The sequence below is a fragment of the Austrofundulus limnaeus genome, unplaced genomic scaffold (genome assembly GCF_001266775.1).
Source record: "Austrofundulus limnaeus strain Quisiro unplaced genomic scaffold, Austrofundulus_limnaeus-1.0 Scaffold1121, whole genome shotgun sequence".
Taxonomy (NCBI): domain Eukaryota; kingdom Metazoa; phylum Chordata; class Actinopteri; order Cyprinodontiformes; family Rivulidae; genus Austrofundulus; species Austrofundulus limnaeus.
The window spans coordinates 35,385-52,900 of record NW_013953523.1 but is presented as its reverse complement, the minus strand read 5'-3'; the positions used below and the strand labels follow the sequence as shown (position 1 = coordinate 52,900).

Genomic DNA, 17,516 nt, shown 5'->3' with positions numbered 1-17,516 from the left:
TTCCTCTTTAAAAAGATCTTTATTAAAAAAAAAAATCCTAAACTCATGGAAAACAAAAAGTGAATAACAAGGGAAAAGACACAAAGTATTCCCTCGTTACTTCTTTCAGCTTAAAATCTAATTTCATGTCTCCCACTTCCAGTCAGGCAACAAAAAGCAGGCAGTGAACAGGTAGAAAAGCCAGGGGGGAAAAAAAAGAGCAGATGACCGAACAGCCTCCAAACACTGAGGGAGACGGATAAAAGGAAAAAACAAACAAACAAAAAAAACCTATAAAATGTACAACAAAATCAAGTCGGGAGGTGGTTGGTGCAGTTTTTTTGTGGTTGAAGAATAATCCGTCAGCTGCAGCGAGATCCCGTTTCTCTGAAGACGTGGTGCCAGTGCAGAGCTGTCCAGGTGGGTGTTAACAGTGATGGACACACACACATACAAGCACACGCCCAAACAGCCTTTCACACAAACACACACACACGGTTGGTTACYGTCTGTGGTTATGGTTTGTTAAAGTAGGAAGGAGAGGGCAAGGCGGAGCGGGATTTGAGGACGATGAGGACGAAAGAGGAAGGGTGGGCTGCTTTAGTTGTGGATCTTGATTGCTTTCTCCAGGTATGTGTAGCGACCTCTCTTTGGAGCTTTGTTGAAATGATCCAAGCCAAGCCAGGGGCGCGGGTGGGACATGTTACCTGTGGAGGAGACACCATCAGCAGGCTGTTAAACTACGATCCAGACAACATCATTTAGTCCTGATAGTTTTTAAAAATAACTTTTCTTTACAAAATTGTTTCAAAAACTAAAAATCTGACAGCGTGATAGAACAGGAGTCAGACAATATCTAATAAATTTCTGTTTACAGCTTTAGCTCAAACTAATTTATGAACCAGGGCTCTTGTGCATTTTTTCATTTACATATTCATAATRTCCCAGACTGACATTTCCAGACTTTGTAGTTGATTTTGTTCAGTTTTCAGTGTCTAAAWACAATCGTTAACAATACATTTATTGCAGTTATTTTCACTATTTTTTTGGCTTTTTTTTTATAACTGCAACCCTAAACTCAAAGTATCTCAAAAATCGAACCCTAAAACATTGATTAACCTAAAGCAAAATCTCACATTGACTATGTTCAATTATTTTTTATAATCAGTGATGAAATCACTGGTTGGCAAATCTGTTTAAAGAGCTCAGATTGTTTTACAAAATAAAAGAGCATTTTCTGAAAAATATTTTTACAGACTCTTCAATCTCCAAACAAATTATTATTATAGTCCTACAAGTAAAACTTTAAGATCATTAATGTGTAACTAAACTAAAAGTTTGAGCTTTTAATTAAAGCAGCCTTCTATTGACATGTCTATACCAACCTGTTTTAACTTAAAACTAAATGTGGCTTATTATTATTATTATTATTATTACACGTTGCAGTGTTTGTCTCAGTTGCAGGGTCTGTAATATTAGCTGTAGGGTCAGTAAATACCTGGCTGTGGTTCAAAGTCCTTCAGGTTGACCTCATACTCGTCTTCATTGATGTACTGATGTCGGCCCATCATCACAATCGCAAACTTAAACTGTGAACAAACAAAAACTCAACTCAGCTGTAAGAAACATTAAATCATGATTTACCCAACAGCAGATCAGTCTGAACAAACATATTTAAGGACTTTTGTGAATTCACTGAATCACAAGATTGCTTTCCTATCAGTTTGGTGACCAACTTTTTCATAAAACTATGTTACGATGCAAAATAAAATGTTTTTAAAGAAGGGAAATGTAAAAATAAAATCAATGTATAGCAGTGTTAAAATGATCTAAAAGTAATGAGCAGTCTTACTACTGCAGCTACTAATACAAGGTGTAGCTGTGGTGACTCGTGTCAACTCCAAAAGTTGTACATCCACTGGTTTTTTGAGATATTTAGCTAACACAGCTAACAAACCAACACAGGTAAAAAACATTACTTGTTTTTCAGCAGTGGGGAGGCAAAAAGAACAAAAAACAAAACAAAAATCAAGTTTCACAAATGCAGACAGCTGCCATCATTTCAAAGACTGAGCTGCAGAACTGTCTTCTCATGCTCCCTGTAAGGTTTCTGCTCTGACAGAGTGAGAGGAGGAGGATTATTTCAACCATTCAGCTTCTCTCCACTGAAACTCAGACAGGAAACAGGACTTTGTAAACTTCTGGATGTGCTGCTGCTCTCAGTGAACAGCAGCTGTGGTCGGGTTAACGCTGGGTGAGCAGGACAGAAAGGATTTCAAACAGCCTGATCCTAAAACTGCTCTGAGTACTTGGTAGGGATGTCCCGATARGACTTTTTCACTRCTGATACGATACCAATATTGCAACTTTGAGAACTGTCCGATACTGATGTTGACCCTATACTATATCAGTARGAATCACACACTTTTACCTATTTTGTAGTGTGAAATCTTCTATCAAAAGTCTTGATCAAGTCAAACAGTGAAAAAGAGTAGGTATGAGAAAAACTGACCCATTTATTTTTAACCAARGGATCACATARATTTTAAACTGAAGAACATAATACAATTMAATAAGTAAAATAAATTATAATACCCTGAAAATAAAACATAACAATWACAAAATGTACTTTTAAAGTGTAAAATAGCTATTCAAAATCACTACAGTTATTTATTATTATTTTTTACCGTCAGCCTTGTGCTGCTTRATGCTGGGAATAACTGAAGGTGGGGACAAAACAACACCCCACATTTAACTTTGTACAGAACATAAAGTCCACAGCTAGTTTTACTGACTGTGCCCAAAGCAACACAATCATTGCACTTAATCTTCACTAAAACAAGTGTGTAAACAGATTAAAGGCACAACATCATGTAAAATCAACTTTGAGTTTTATATCATGTAATAATGTGATACTCTCAAAAAACATGKCCAAAGRCTTGCTRRGACTCATTCATGCATGTTTGACAAATCCTGCAGCGTTTTTAGGCAGCCATGCMGAGGAGCAAAACAACAGGTGGGGACCAGAAACGCCTCTGGGACGTGTCTTTAAAGGGATCCCTGATTAGTTGTAGAAATGACTCGGCCTGTAACTGAAAATATGGATGGAGGACCTCAGTTTAGCTTGGTAGTTTGTCGCGCTAGCGCCGAGCTAATACATAGAATAGAAGAATAGAAACAGCCTTTATTGTCCCGCGCAGGGAAATTCAGGTGCAGTAGCAGCAGGAGGTACACGCATCAAAAACACAAAACAGTATGTTGCTATGTGACAACATCAAATTATAGCAAAAAAGAACAACAACAATTATCACCATACCGGACCATCAACAAGAAACCAGATAAGATATCAGATAATACCACAAATAAGGCAATATAGCGCCGGTGCTAGCCCAAAGGCTAACAGGCTAAGCTGAGGTTCTTCTTCCATGAAGCAGCTCTGTTGTCCTCCATCTATATTTTCAGTTCCAGGCTGAGTCATTTCTACCTTCTCCTCTCTGTCAACGCTCTCTGGTTTCATTTAAGAGTCGATCATCAGATATTGTCCAAGATTAACCTTCAGGGTGGATGTAGCTCGCTCACACCGAGAACCTATCCACGTCATCATTTACCCAGAATGCTTTGCTTGTAAATAAAATGGTTCTGTCAGTGTTAAAATATTTTTTAAAAATTTACAAAACTAAAACAGCCTACAGCATGTTTACACTTTATTTTACAGTTAAAATATATGTTTATCAAATAAAGTCTAATGTTACAACTAATCATGGATCCCTTTAAGCGGGTCAAGAGTGGTTGTCGCTCCAGTTTAAAACGTACACGGTTCTGTTCCCCCAAGGAAAACTCTTGCGTGAAAACTTTGCACTTAGCTTCAACTCTGTTTTTGATGAAAATAGAAAGTCCTGCCGACATCGCTCCTACTTCTTGCTACTTTGTTAGCGCAGCATGTTGTTGTGATCACGTGGCCTCTGCATGCTGGATCCAAGCGCTGCTGGATAGAAACGCTGGAGCTGAGTCAGTTGACTGCTGGATTTGACTGCTTATATGGGACATTTTTTATGCAGGCCGATAAAATCCTATGCTCGTMTTTTGGCTGATATTGGACKGATATCCGATATCAATATCAGATCGGGACAACCCTAGTATTTGGTAGGTCACAAATTTAAGATTGAAAGTGAAACCCATTTCATTAATTATACAAGACACAGGAAACAACTGCAGTCATGGTGGCTACACAGAAAAGAGAACAGCTTTAATCGAAAAGGTTTAAAAATGACCAGAAATCAAAACAGACAAAAATATTTTACTGTCTGAAACCAAGTTAATAAATTTAGTGCACACGTCTAATGTCTTGGATGTCTTGGTTACAAAAGGTTTTTCTGCTTGCACAGCAAAATAAACAAATAGAGCTAAAATGAGGAATGAATGAGTTTTTATGAACTTTTTCAAACTGAGAGGAGAGCTCTGCTCAGTTTGTGGGATTCTGCTGCTTCTGTCTGACAGAAAACAGAAAGCTGAGCTGTCAGGCRCCAGCTTTCTGCAGGTCTGTGCAGCGTTCCCAGCACCGCCGCTGACAGACTGACAGGAGGAAATAAACTCACAGCTGAGGAAAGGAGGAGGACAGGGTGGGGGTGATGCTTCTTTTACACTGTGTTCAAAACTATGATATTAAAGCTAAAGCATTTTCCTCTCTATTAGGTTTTAGTCAAATTCACCTAAACAGAACAAAAAAAAAAACATTTAGTAAAACAAAGAAGGTTCAAAGAATAATGCGTACCTTCTCAAATTCTTTCTCCTGGATGTCCAGCATGGTCTGGATCCTCCTCATGACCTCCCTAAACGGCTCACCCTGCAGGAGGAGGGGGTGTGAAGGAGCGGGTGTGAATAAAGGAGGAAACGAACCAGACAAACGATCAGACCTTTATGTGTCTACACACCTGTCGGATCTTGAGCAAAAAGGGAATCCCAAAGGTGCCAAAGACTTCCTTATGGAAGTGAGCAACAGGGATTAACATTTCAGTGTCCTTGTCCAAGTCCACCTGGTCCAAAGGAATCTCCTAAAGAAAAGAAAGAATAGAAAAGAAACAGTTACAGAAAAGACTTACAAACAAAAGTGAAATAACAACATGATGCGAGCAGCACAGGAGGTCCAACAGATGGAATATTTTAAGTTCCAAAGCAGCAAAAATCAGATGTTTAAAAAGCCAAATGCTCAAAAGTTTCAGGCTGACGTTACAGTGGAGAGGTAAAGCTGCTAAAAATACACTTAAAAAAAGACGGACTACAAAAATACACACGTACCTCTATTCTGAAGGTGCGACTGGCAGCAGGAGATAAACATTCTAGCAGCTCGTCCTCCTGGTGAACCCCGATGATTTTATAGCTTACTATCTCTAACAGCCTGCAGGCAAAGACAGGAGAGGGTTCAAACCACAGCGACACGTTACAGAGGATAACAAGAATCTACAAATTTATCAGCAGAGAAAAGACTTAAAGTCACAAACAAAAGTTTTTTTTTTTAAATGTGAGGAAGTTGTTCAGGTTCTGTTTGGACTGAAAAAACTGCAAACAATAAAACATGATTCTATGTGGCTCAAAGACAGAAATCGTTTACATCTGATGAGATTTAAAGCTTCACATTAAAAGTCTGCACTGATTCAAGTCGACACCAAAGCTAAACTTTAAAAGGTTTTACTGAACGTTTTTGTTTTCTACTGTAAACATGAAAAAAATCTAAAGTTGCAGTAAAACATGTACTTAAAATCCCAAATTATACTGAAAAAGTTCAGTTGAGCACCAATTTAATTATTTCTGCTAGAGTGAGGTCAAACCYCTGAGTTTTGACTAAAATACTTATTATTAGTATATTAAACGAGTTCAARATGTTGGTTATTGTGAACACACAACTGCTTTTTTAATTGAATGAGTTTCATGTGTTTATGATTTGGCAATCCTTTGAATTTCCATCAGGGACATATTGTATTTTTTTATTTTAAATTTTGCACAAGATGCATTTAATGAAGCAGGTGAAGGTACCTGAGCTTCTCAGAGCCGTTTTCTGACAGCTCCACCGCCTTTTTACATTCTTCCAAAAGGTCCCTCACACAGCCGTGTTTGTCAGGGTAGAGGGTGATCTCCTGCAAGTCAAACATTTAGCCAACTATYTCTAAACATATTTTTCATTTTCATTGTCTTTGACTAATTCACAGCTCATGAGCTGATTATGTTGTGTCACAAAGTGTTTTACCTCCTCTCTGAACTGGCTGTTGAGCCATATGGATTTAAAACTCCTCCTGTTCTCAAAATCTGTTATCTTCATCTTTAACTGTGGACACAGGAGAGAAAACAAAACCAAACGTTTGGCTTTGAAAATGTTAAGTCAGTTTGATGGCCGAGTCCTCAGGTCCGATCATGTGTTCACGCTTCGCCCTGCAGAGCACACGTTTACAGTAAATGAGCCGAGGGCGGGAATCTTTAGGTGCTCCGTGATTCAATTACAGCTCAGAGGGATATGATGGGATTATTGATGCAATTCAGTTTTCTTGAAACTCAAATGCCGGTGGCTTATTTTACAGAACAGATTATAAATGTTCACGTTTAATGATAGAGTGCACAAAAACTAATAATAAACACTAACTAAACCCTGAGAACACCACCAAATAAAAATAATAAAAAAATCAAACCTTTGACTAGAAAACAATCCTGATCACTTCAYCTATTTCAGCCAAGAAAAGTAACAAAAAAAGGGGGTGAAAACAGCTTTACTGCAAAAAATTCAACTACAGGTATCTACGTTAACTCTACTGGAACAAAATACTGCAGATAAAACTGACTCTCCAAAAAAAAAAAAAAAAAAAAAAAAGGCACAGATTATCATTAAAATTCATTTTTGATATTTGAAAGCATCTAAAAGTAAAATTTAGCTCCCACCCAACATGAACACCAGAAAAGAAAAAACAAAAACACCTCCTGTGATCAGATTGATTTTAGCTGACAAGTTTTGTTTTTCTGACTGAACTGTGGCCACAACAGCAACTTTAATTACATAAAAACTTCATCAATCCTTTAGGGAATTTCCCTCAAGGAAACTGTAATTTTACTACAAAAACCTTCAAACATAAAAATTTAAGCTCCAAAGAAAACCTTTTAACTGATTCTGAAGGTTAATTACTGCTAATTTACTGATTTATTTGGAATGAAAACAAACTAATCACTCAATTATAGTAGAAATATCAATATTTGCTCCACAAATACAAACCAAATCAGACAATGACTGAGTGGCTGAAGATGTAGGAAAAGAAAAATGATCTTGCATAATAATATTATAAGCTTGTCTTCATCAAAGCTCATTGCAGAGATCTTATGGTTTTCTAGCTGTTCCTACCTGCTGATAATAAAGTTTCTTGGGCTGCCGAGGTTTGAAGAATTGCAGCAGGTCTCGCAGTGTCCCATCGTAGTTGTGTCTGAGAGGATTCCCTGGACCGTCCCTGTACCTGGCCACCACACCACCAGGCAGGGGGGGAGGACAACCAAGGGAAGGACGAGTGACAGGAGAGGGGAAACAGAGGGCAAGATGGAGTGAGAGGAGAGAAAGCAGGCCAAGTGAGGGGAGAACGAAAAAAGAGGATGTGAAAAAGGGAGAGAGGGAAGAGGAAGAGGAAAACAAAGAGACAGGTGGAGGGGGGACAGGTTACACAACATTTCTACTAAATTTTGTGATAAGATTCAGATAAAAGCAGACCTGTAACTTTCACTGTAAGATTAGAGCAGCTTAAAAAACACAAAAGCTTATTTAAAGATAGAATCTTGAACAATCCTTTACTTTTTTATATAAAATGCAACAAAATCCTGATCAGAACAACTTATTATTAATAATTACTGTATTTATTCATGTATGATACTAGAAATTTAATCCTAAAAATCATAAAGTGGGGGGATAGTGTTATTCATAGGTTATTTTTAATTAGATTTTTACGCTTTGTAAGCTCAAAAAATGATGATCGTATTATACTCGAGATCATATTATACATGAATAAATACGGTACATGATTCAGTGTCTGCATGCAGTTACTGTGAGTGTGGATGAGACAAGGCTCCTACCCCTGTGACTTGAAGAACTGCAGCAGCATTGGATCTGTGTTCAACCTCTGAGCGACGGTTTTGGCCACCTGACAAACACCCAGAAACATCACGCAGGTTATCACCACCAWCAGATTTAATCTGACAAGTGATTTAAATGATGAAAAAAACAGAAAAGACTTGAACATCAGAGCTGAGATTTTGAGACAAACTAAGGTTAAGTTTAAGTGTTGTTTTAAAAATGACTTGTAACGCACCTGAAAATAGTTCATGCGGTTTGAGAGCGTGACCACAAAGCCAGGGTCGTTGTGGATGGTTTTGTCACAGAAAATGACGTCAACCCGATGGTAGAGATCCCGGAAATAGTCCTTCGCCGTAGGCAGCTCACTGCTGTCGTTCTCTGGGTCGTCCCTGTGCGTTTGGAGGAGGTGGTTAATATGATCAAAACAATGACTGACAATAAAAAAATGTTCAAAGTGGATGATGACCACAGTTAAAGCACAAGGAACCTTTTTAGAGCTGACATGCAGCATGTCCTCACAATTTGAACATTTGACTGAAATGATTGATTTTCCTGTCAAATTTATAGCCAATTTTGACTGAATCAAAAGTGAACATTACAATGATGATGCTTAACTTTAATACACAATGAGACAGCTTCTATTGTTTCAGCAATTGTTTGGATGTTTTGTAAGTTTCTATAAAATACCTTCAGATGTGCAATCTGGAACAATTTTTTTTAAATTTTATCCAAACCTATAAAATCACGTTGGATCAAAAAAAAAATTTTTTTTTTAGAGCTGCATGATATAAAAAAAAAGCTTAGTGACAATGTTTGATAATATTTATGATTGCAATGTCTAGATCTGTACTAATATTGCAACATTTTAAGCACCCCTAGCTTTTATTATCATCATCTAAACCAGTGGTTTCCAAAGTTGGGGTTGGGACCCACAATTTGGTCTCAAAACATTGAGGTCTTACAAAATGTTCAGAATTAATTACACTTAAAAATGATGACAAACAACAATTTTTTTGCCTTAGTTGTTGAGTGAGTTTAGTTTGGCTAAAATGGATAAAAGTAGCATAATGAATATTGTTACTATGCCCTTGTTTATATGACCTGATATCATGTTTAACACCCAAAAACAGTTGGGGGCAGGTCTCTGCTGCTGGTATTTTGTTGATGAAAAGCAGAAAAGTTTGAGAACCACTGATCTAAACCATCACTCTCACTATTATTGTGATGACCACAAATTTGCAATATATTGTGCAGCCCTAATAATATTTTTTTTATTTTTTATTTTGTGCCTAGGAAACCTGAACACCTGTGTTGTTCTGAACAGAGAAGAAAATGTTTTAAACACCTAATCTCTTAATTGTGAAATATATTGTAAATTGCCTCTCATTCCAAAAATTATAACTGAATGCACGAGCCAAAACTTACTTCTGGAAGACAATTATGTCCCCGTCCATGAGCTCATCCAGGGCCTTGTCCAGAGAGACATCATAGTCCTGTATCCGCTCRGTTAGATTGGGCTTTACTTCCTAAAGAGTCAGAGGAGAAAGAGTTAAAGCCTGAACAGATTTACAGTTTTCTGGTGAAACGGAGAATCAGAGCTTGTGTGTCGAGAGAACAACCTGAGAATGTGAAGAAACAAACGAGACAAAGATCAGTCTAAAATCAGGTGCCACAACAATAAATTACCTCATAGAGGATAAGGCTAGTTTCCTGCTGAAACCCTGCTCTCTCACACATGACCGGCAGCAAGTCTCCTGGTTGCAGCAAGAGGACAATTATTTGAGTACTTCACAAACTTTCACACATTTGTTTCATCTCAACAATACTTTTAAGCAAAGACTTACTTATTTTGCAGGATATAGGTGTGTAGATATGTCCACAATAATTTAAGCTCCTGGTTTTTGGGTCATACATCTTTAAGAACAACATGACATCATCTGAAACAAAAAAAAAAAAATCATAGTTATGGTGGACATTTTAAAGCAATGGCAAAAGAAGCCAGGAAGTGGAGATGATGGAAAATGTAACAAGTCTGGCTCCATAAGACTAAAAATAAAGATGCAAAAACTTTTTTTTTACTAATGCCTCACAGAAAACACATTTTGGTGTAATTTTGGAAAGTTCCACATGAAAGCTGTGATAGAATTTTATCTTTTTTATAATTAGTGTAAAAACAGTAGAAGCATTTTTAACATTGTATTAAAAAAAACATGCAGACATATTTAGAGGTTTGCAGTCTTTCACTTATCAGCTGAAGGGAAGATATGTAAAGTTTTCATTAMGGCCATGTGGAACACGATTGCACCTTGTCACACATCAAGAAAAAAATAATCTGAGTGAATAAAGAAAGAAATTTGTTTTTGCAAGAATTGCTAAATAACACGTAGCTTTCTATTTGATAGGATCCTTATGCCACACCACAACAATTATCTCTTTATATCTTTTGAGTAACTGATAACTTTAACAATTACTTTTAAACCAAGACGTCGTTTGAAAACATGCCTAAGATCGTTACATATGATGAGCGCTGATGTGTCGGACTCACGGTCTTTGTCGAACTTAGGTAATGTGGCCCCGCTGGCCGCCATCTCTGGATCCACAGTCTCCAAAAATATTGTCCAGGGGTTCTCGTTGTCACTCAAGTCAATCATCTAAAACATAAAAGCACACAGATATTTGAAAATGTGTGATGACTAGCATTTTTAAAAGAGACAGAATATAAACTTGTATTTGTTCTTGCTCTAAAACAAACATCTTACTGGAGACAAGCTAAATGAATGTGCTAGACAGAATTATTTATTGAAAACCTAATAACAGGAATGACAAGAGAATGTGACTTAAAATAAAACTTGATCAAAATATCTACACAAACTGCTRTCTGAAGAATAAAATAAGAGAGATAAAACAACACACACACATACCGACTTGTTGCAATCAGCCTCGTAGTCGAGCATGGCGGGTCGCTTGGTGCCATTGCTGCGGGCCTGCATGGGCCACAGCCTCATCTGGTCCTGAGGGAAACCCTGCAGGACCAAGGAAACACCGGTTGATTTTACAAAACCCAACAAAACAACAAAATCTTGATAAAACAACTAAGCACGATTTAAACTGAGCGTATCATACAGTCTGACAGTAGGGTTGAGCGGTACTGCGGTATATGGTATTACCAGGGGTGGGGGTGTCTGTGGCATTTTGAGTAATTAATAATTAAGCGAGGAACYTCTTTGTGCTTACAAAGTTTATAGTCATTGTCTTGTCTGTAGCAAGGAGCTTGCGGGTCTCGAAAAAAAAAAAGAAAGTAAAGTTTCAATCCAAAAGAAGTCCCACTCTTTGACTTAAACTCGCAGCTGGTTGGTCCATGAAGCTGTCAGTCAGTCAGCACCAGACGGCCGATCTTTTCGGGAGCCTGTGAGTACCGTAACTGCCACTAACCTTGCTTGGAGGTTAAGAGGAGCGACAAACAGGGATGTCCCCCATCCTGGTCAGAACACATCAGTAATGTTATGGGGCATCTTCTGAAACAGTCTAGAATGTTTGTGTCCCAGTTTTCATAGCAGCCTTGTGAAAATGTTGTGCTTCAACTCACGTGACTCATAGGCTACGTTCACACTGCAGGCAAATCCGACCCAAATCCGATTTTTTTTGACCCATCTGACTCATATCCGATTTTTTTATGACAGTCTGAATGAGACAAATCCGATTTTTTCAAATCCGACCCAGGCCGTTTCAGTATGTGGTTTTAAATCGGATATATATCTGATGTTTTCAAAGTGACTGCAGTGTGAACGCTCATGTCACATTCCATCTGACTTTTTCATCAGGAGGAGGAGGTGAAGGATCGATAAGACACTAACCTCAAGTCTCGCTGTTTAAATCTGCAGCTCCGTGTGTTTACAACTCCAAAACACAAGTCCAGTTGCTTCATCTTTTTACTTTCCATTTTCCATGTAGATAGTTTGATAATAACGATGTCCAGCCTGGGTCGCGGAGAGTATCGATCCTAAAGTTAGCTACTCGGTCGYTACTTTTTTCCAGCTCGTTGTTTCGTTAAAAAAAAAAAAAAACTGGAGCATCCTGGTCAGAGGCAGGTTCAGATATAAACACTGAACTAAAGAAGCAGGTCAGATAATTATTTAATCGGCTCTGATTAAACAACAACCTCCGATTCGATGTGCAAAATGTAGCATCATGCTAGCTCTGTAAACAAACAAGCCGGCTGAAGAGACGTCACGTCTTTTACTGCGCATGCGTGTCACATCAGTGCTGTGTAGCGTTCACACACGGGTCTGATGCAGGTCACATTTAAAATGTAATGTGAACGTTCACACAAAAAGATCGGATTTTTAAAAAAAATCGGAACTGAGCATTAAGACCTGCAGTGTGAACGTAGCCATACTGTCCTAATTTTTACACACCGTCACCCTATTTTGATGCCGCAGAGCAACAAAATACCTTCATACCGCCCAAGCCTATTTGACAGGTTGTTGCTGATCAAACAGGAGGAAAATGTGTGTAAATAAAAATAAATGTTTGTTCTGTTCTGTTGTCTGGCAGCTTGGAATCTACATCAAGACAAACAGGAAGATCAACAACCCTTCTTTTTAGCAGTTTTCTAGTTTGTGTGTGAAGACAGTTCTGAAAACATGTTTAACTTCTGAAGTCTACTTGGGTAAAAACAATAGTTGTGTGTCGATAAACAACAACAAACTTCACAGGTTCTTCATGTCTCACTGACTTGAGTCACTCACCATGGTCTGGGAGAGGTTCTGGACAAACTCTTGCAAAGTGGAACTTTTCAGGACCTTGAAGACCGTGTACTTGACTTTCTCCTCGTCGTACATGTCATTGCCCTGATGCCCACAGAACTGGTCCTCTGTCACCATCTAGCCAAAGGAAGGAAAARAGACAACCTTCATAATTGATTGTAAATGTCTACACCAACTGTCTCAAGTTGATATTTTTTGTACTTATTTTTAACAACCCTCAATAACTAAACCTTATCTCAGACAGGCTGAAATGCAAAACAGCATCTGCCGTTTAAAACATCACTTTTACTACCTTATCACAGATGAGCAATGCCTCCATAAAAGAACCAAAAAAAAAAAAAAAAAACACCATTGATTTAAAGGTCACTTTCCTTGTATCCCAAACATAATTTCCAACAAACCTGCATTTCTATCACAGAATTACAGCATCACAGCACACTAACAGGTGAACTAATAAACAGCACTAACACACATTCACGTTAGTGCTATCTGGGAGTCTGAGATGAGTACGTAACAAGCTCAGTGGTCAGAGTAAAGCTGGAAACATACTCCTTGCGAACTGCCGACGTCAGCACGGGTTGTCGCAGTTTAATGACAAAAATTACATCACCGGGCTTCGCAGCGTCGTGTCGACAGCCCCTTTTGGCACAAGACCCCGGCAGAACTTTTTGACCCCCCTCCCTTGTCGACGGTAATGTGTGATTGGTCTGAACTGAAAGCGCTCGGACGGACACAGCTGAAGAAAAAAACAAAAACTCGCTTCTGACTAGAGCAGACTGTTTTGAGCAGTTTTAAAGATAGACAAACCGAGAAAAACTCATGCGTGTTTGTGCTGACAGCGCTATGCGCTGCATTTACTTCAACCACTCGGTTAAAAAAAAAAAACAAAGAAAAAAAAAAACCCGACTCACTCCCCGAGCCGACCAGGAAGCAGAGTTTTATAAAGACAGTCAAACCGTGAAAAACTCATGAATGGAGATAAACAGACATAACAGATAAACAGGCACGGAGGAATCTGAAACTGTGGAGCTTTTTAATCAGGACAGATGTGGATAAATACGTCAGGTGAGTGACAAATCTGACTTTTTTCCCCTGCATTATCGGCTGTTGTGGGGGAACTCCATGCAGTGACATGTGTTTCAGGGAGGGGGGGTTTCCCGAATTCGGCACGGGGGTGTCGTAGGGACTATGAAAGGTCTGTGCGAAAACGACTGCCGAACAACCACGTGACCGTGCGTCGACCCGTCGGCGTCGGAGCGAGTATGTTCCCATCTTAACACACTCCTATTTATTTCCTTTGAACTTATTTAGGGGAGACCTAGCCAGGCACCCACCCTTCCCTCTCATCTACAGTGCAAAGAATGCGTACCCTAATCTTTTTTAATATTAATTCCAAAAGATCACATGCAGCCAATAAACCACAAACACTCAGCAAACAAAATGTTTCTGTTTTTAATTATTTTTCAAATAATCCTAATTCATTTTCCTAATTTGTTTGTTCACAGATTGAAAAGATTCATCATATAGGCAATTTAGTCTGAAGTCAGGCTGTTCTGGGTTAATAAAACACTGCAGATACAAATGCTGAGTAGTGACGAGCAAGTGAGGTCGTTAATCTCGTGAAGAAGGCCACTGGACCCTTCATCGCCTCAGTGTGCTCCTAACTGTGAAATAGATGTAATTTATTAGACTTATGACTAAGTGGCCCTTCAGGGATCAGGCAACCCTATCACTGGCTGTATTCTCTGAGGTTACTGAGGTTAGGAGTACAAAAGTTTCTCAACATACAAAATATCTTACTAGGCTTTTTCTCTAATGGCACTACTGTAGTGCCATTAGAGCATTTCTATCTGTAGTCTACAGATATAAATGCTCAGGTGATTTATCAGGAAAATGGAGGATGAGCAGGAATGACACCGCAACTTTGCCCAACACAGACTTTACTGACAGTTAACACACTTTTCAGTTTTTTTTAATAGGATACTGTAAAAATAACTGTTTCTATAAACAATGTGTTTTCAAGCTGTAGTAATGTTTGGTTCTGAGGTGGTGCTTATTATGCTCAACTAGTCATCTAAGAGTTAAATCAGTGGCATCCAATTCTGGTCCTCAATAGAGTTCTCTGCTTCAACAAACGATTTAAATAAATGTGTGTTAAATAAACAGGCCTGTGCTGAACTTGGTGTGCTGATGAGGGAATTCAACTATTAAATCAGGTGTGTTGGAGCAAATAAATTCCTAAAAAGACCTGGATTTAACACGATAGGGTTAAATCGTCCAAACTAATGCTGGTGCATCAGTGTCCAACGTTTTTATTTTGAAAAGTAAAGTTCATACTTTGAAGTCAAAATTAAGAGAGATCCTACAAATTTCATGACATCATAAACTTATTAAGGTGATGTTTCTGCACTGCAAACATCGAAACAAGAAAACCTCTCTGCAGGGTTCCTACAGCTCAAAGAGTTCAATTTAAGACCTCTTTAATACCACGTGAAATTAAATTTAAGGCCAACTTCACAATAAACACAAATGGAAAAAAACCCAGTCAATATTTTACCCAAATGTTTATTTTAACACAAAACAACTAGTTGCAAGAAGCTTTTGGTAAATTATTAAAAAAAACTGTGTTAATATTTTTAAGACATTTACGGCAAACTAAGGCCTCATTTTTGGATTGATGAATTCAATGCCTTTTAAGAATCTCTGAAAGGAACCCTGTCCCTGGTTTCCTACCTGGACCTGCATGTAGAGGTGAGCCTCTTGGCGTTCCTTCCTCTTTTGTGCCTCCACTCTCTTCTCCTCCTGCAGACGCTCCACCAACTGCTGAGGGATGTCCACATCAGTCATGGGCTGCAGCACCTCACCTGAGTTAGAGATCATGGTACAAGTGAGAAGTGGATGCTAACAGACCTGAAGTGCCTGCTACCAGGTCTGGATGAAATTCTAAAAGCAATATTAGCTGTAGTGTTAAGTAGAAAGGAGGAGCGTGTTACTTACTCAGCTTGGACTCACGGATATAAACCAACATATATGCGTTAGTGCAGTGGCGGACTGAGAGGTCGTCATCGTGCCCWCCGTAGTTGTGTTCTATGGCCTCTTCCTTGGTGCATCGTGACACTACATCATCATCAAACTTACACCACTGCAGAAGAAAAATGAGAAAATGAATGAAGAGGGGAAAGTTCTCATCCTGCTCTGTGAAACAGCTAAAAGAGACGAACCAGAATGAGGAAGAATACATTTTATTTCAAGACTCTCAGCTTTTAACGTTAGCTGAAGCTGGATTTAATCTTTAAACTAGAAGCACTCTGAGTGCAAACCTCCGCCAAGACCAATTTCCCCCATCCTGTAGTAGAGTTAATGCGCAAAAGCAGAGATGGAAACACATTTGCTGATGAAGTTCTGACGTAGCAAACATTTAAGCAGGCAGTATGCATGGAATTTCTTCTCGGTGGAGACCAATGTGAGAAAAAAAAAAAAGTCAGACTCGTCACCCAACGTTATTCATCGTCAAACTGGTGTCAGATTAAGCTCCTAAGTTTTCATCAGTCACATTTCACCGTGCAAAACGTCTGTTTTATCCCCTTGTATGAGTTTGTAATGGTTTGACTCTRTTTATAAAGTGCTTCCTGGCTCCCCCATCTCCAAACTTTGAGGCCCGTCAGCTSTCTGTTTACAAGCCTAGTAGAGACAAACTGTTTTGATTGGTTGTTTCGGAAATGTGGTTTGTTTGAGGAAATGGGAAAAATAGGTTTCATGGTGCAGTCACGCACTTCCTGGTCACAAAACTTTCTCTAAATGCGCACCAAATGTGTAAAAATGCGCACATTATGGCAAAAAATTATTCATCATTAAATGTGGTTTTAACATTACTTTTATAAAGTTTGAAGTCCGTGCTGTCCAATCCAGCTCAGTGTTTTTTTTACAGAAGCCCTGTGAAAGCATCACAGCTTTGCTGATCTCAGAGTGTTAAAAGAAAAAAAWTTCCTGTATCCGCATCGTGATCCGGAACATCACCAAAATTTAAAGGTGTGTTCCTTGGCCCAGTACCCATATGTGGTAAAAATGTCATGACAATCCGTCCACAAGTTTTTGAGTAATGTTGTCCACAGACAGAACGACAGACAGACAGACACGACTGAAAAAAATTACCTCGCCCTGGGCGGAGGTAATAATTTCATGTTTTGGGTTAATAACTTCAGTTTTTTGAACATTTTAAACAAGTGATTTATAACATTAAACTTACAAGAAGGTCATACAGAAGCAAATTGAACTCCAGTTGCCAAATGAAATTCTATTTCATGAAAATTGTCTTTAAAAAAATGCTTCCAATATCATCTGTAAGACTCACTTTGCCGTCTCCTTTAGGATTAAGATAAACGACGTAGTGGCCGCCATGGTTGTCCCCGCTGTGTACCAACACTGCATGTAGTATGTAGTTGGCTGGGTCCTTGGAGTCTGGCTTCTGAAGGAACTCATCCAGAGGTAACTGGTCTGGAAACTCAAACCTGTTGAGGAGACAGAATGATAAGGTTATATGGTTCCACATGCTACTCTAATGTATTTCCCTGATAAATGACTCTGGCATCTCCTTTTTCTTGAAAACTAATTCCAACAGAACATTTAAGGCCTTAAATTTCAGTGAATCCATTTAATGACTTGAAGTAAAAACAGGG

At 38.6% G+C, this 17,516-nt stretch overlaps 1 protein-coding gene across 2 annotated transcripts in view; it reads right to left on the bottom strand.

The window, feature by feature from the left end:
• usp7 (ubiquitin specific peptidase 7 (herpes virus-associated)) overlaps positions 1-17,516 on the bottom strand; it is a 29,266-nt gene continuing 11,750 nt past the window's right edge. Inside the window, exons 13-31 of one of the 2 annotated variants that reach the window (XM_014030818.1) lie at positions 17,192-17,348; positions 15,838-15,982; positions 15,574-15,704; positions 12,823-12,957; positions 10,996-11,097; positions 10,620-10,725; positions 9,919-10,011; positions 9,761-9,828; positions 9,500-9,600; positions 8,310-8,463; positions 8,074-8,141; positions 7,358-7,466; positions 6,221-6,298; positions 6,010-6,110; positions 5,275-5,374; positions 4,911-5,030; positions 4,751-4,822; positions 1,478-1,568; positions 1-686 (exon numbers count right to left, since the gene is read on the bottom strand). In XM_014030818.1, coding sequence (XP_013886272.1) covers positions 580-686; positions 1,478-1,568; positions 4,751-4,822; positions 4,911-5,030; positions 5,275-5,374; positions 6,010-6,110; positions 6,221-6,298; positions 7,358-7,466; positions 8,074-8,141; positions 8,310-8,463; positions 9,500-9,600; positions 9,761-9,828; positions 9,919-10,011; positions 10,620-10,725; positions 10,996-11,097; positions 12,823-12,957; positions 15,574-15,704; positions 15,838-15,982; positions 17,192-17,348 — 2,038 coding nt within the window. In that variant the 3' untranslated portion in view covers positions 1-579. The remainder of the gene's footprint in view (positions 687-1,477; positions 1,569-4,750; positions 4,823-4,910; positions 5,031-5,274; positions 5,375-6,009; positions 6,111-6,220; positions 6,299-7,357; positions 7,467-8,073; positions 8,142-8,309; positions 8,464-9,499; positions 9,601-9,760; positions 9,829-9,918; positions 10,012-10,619; positions 10,726-10,995; positions 11,098-12,822; positions 12,958-15,573; positions 15,705-15,837; positions 15,983-17,191; positions 17,349-17,516) is intronic. The other variant, XM_014030819.1, reaches the window with a different exon arrangement.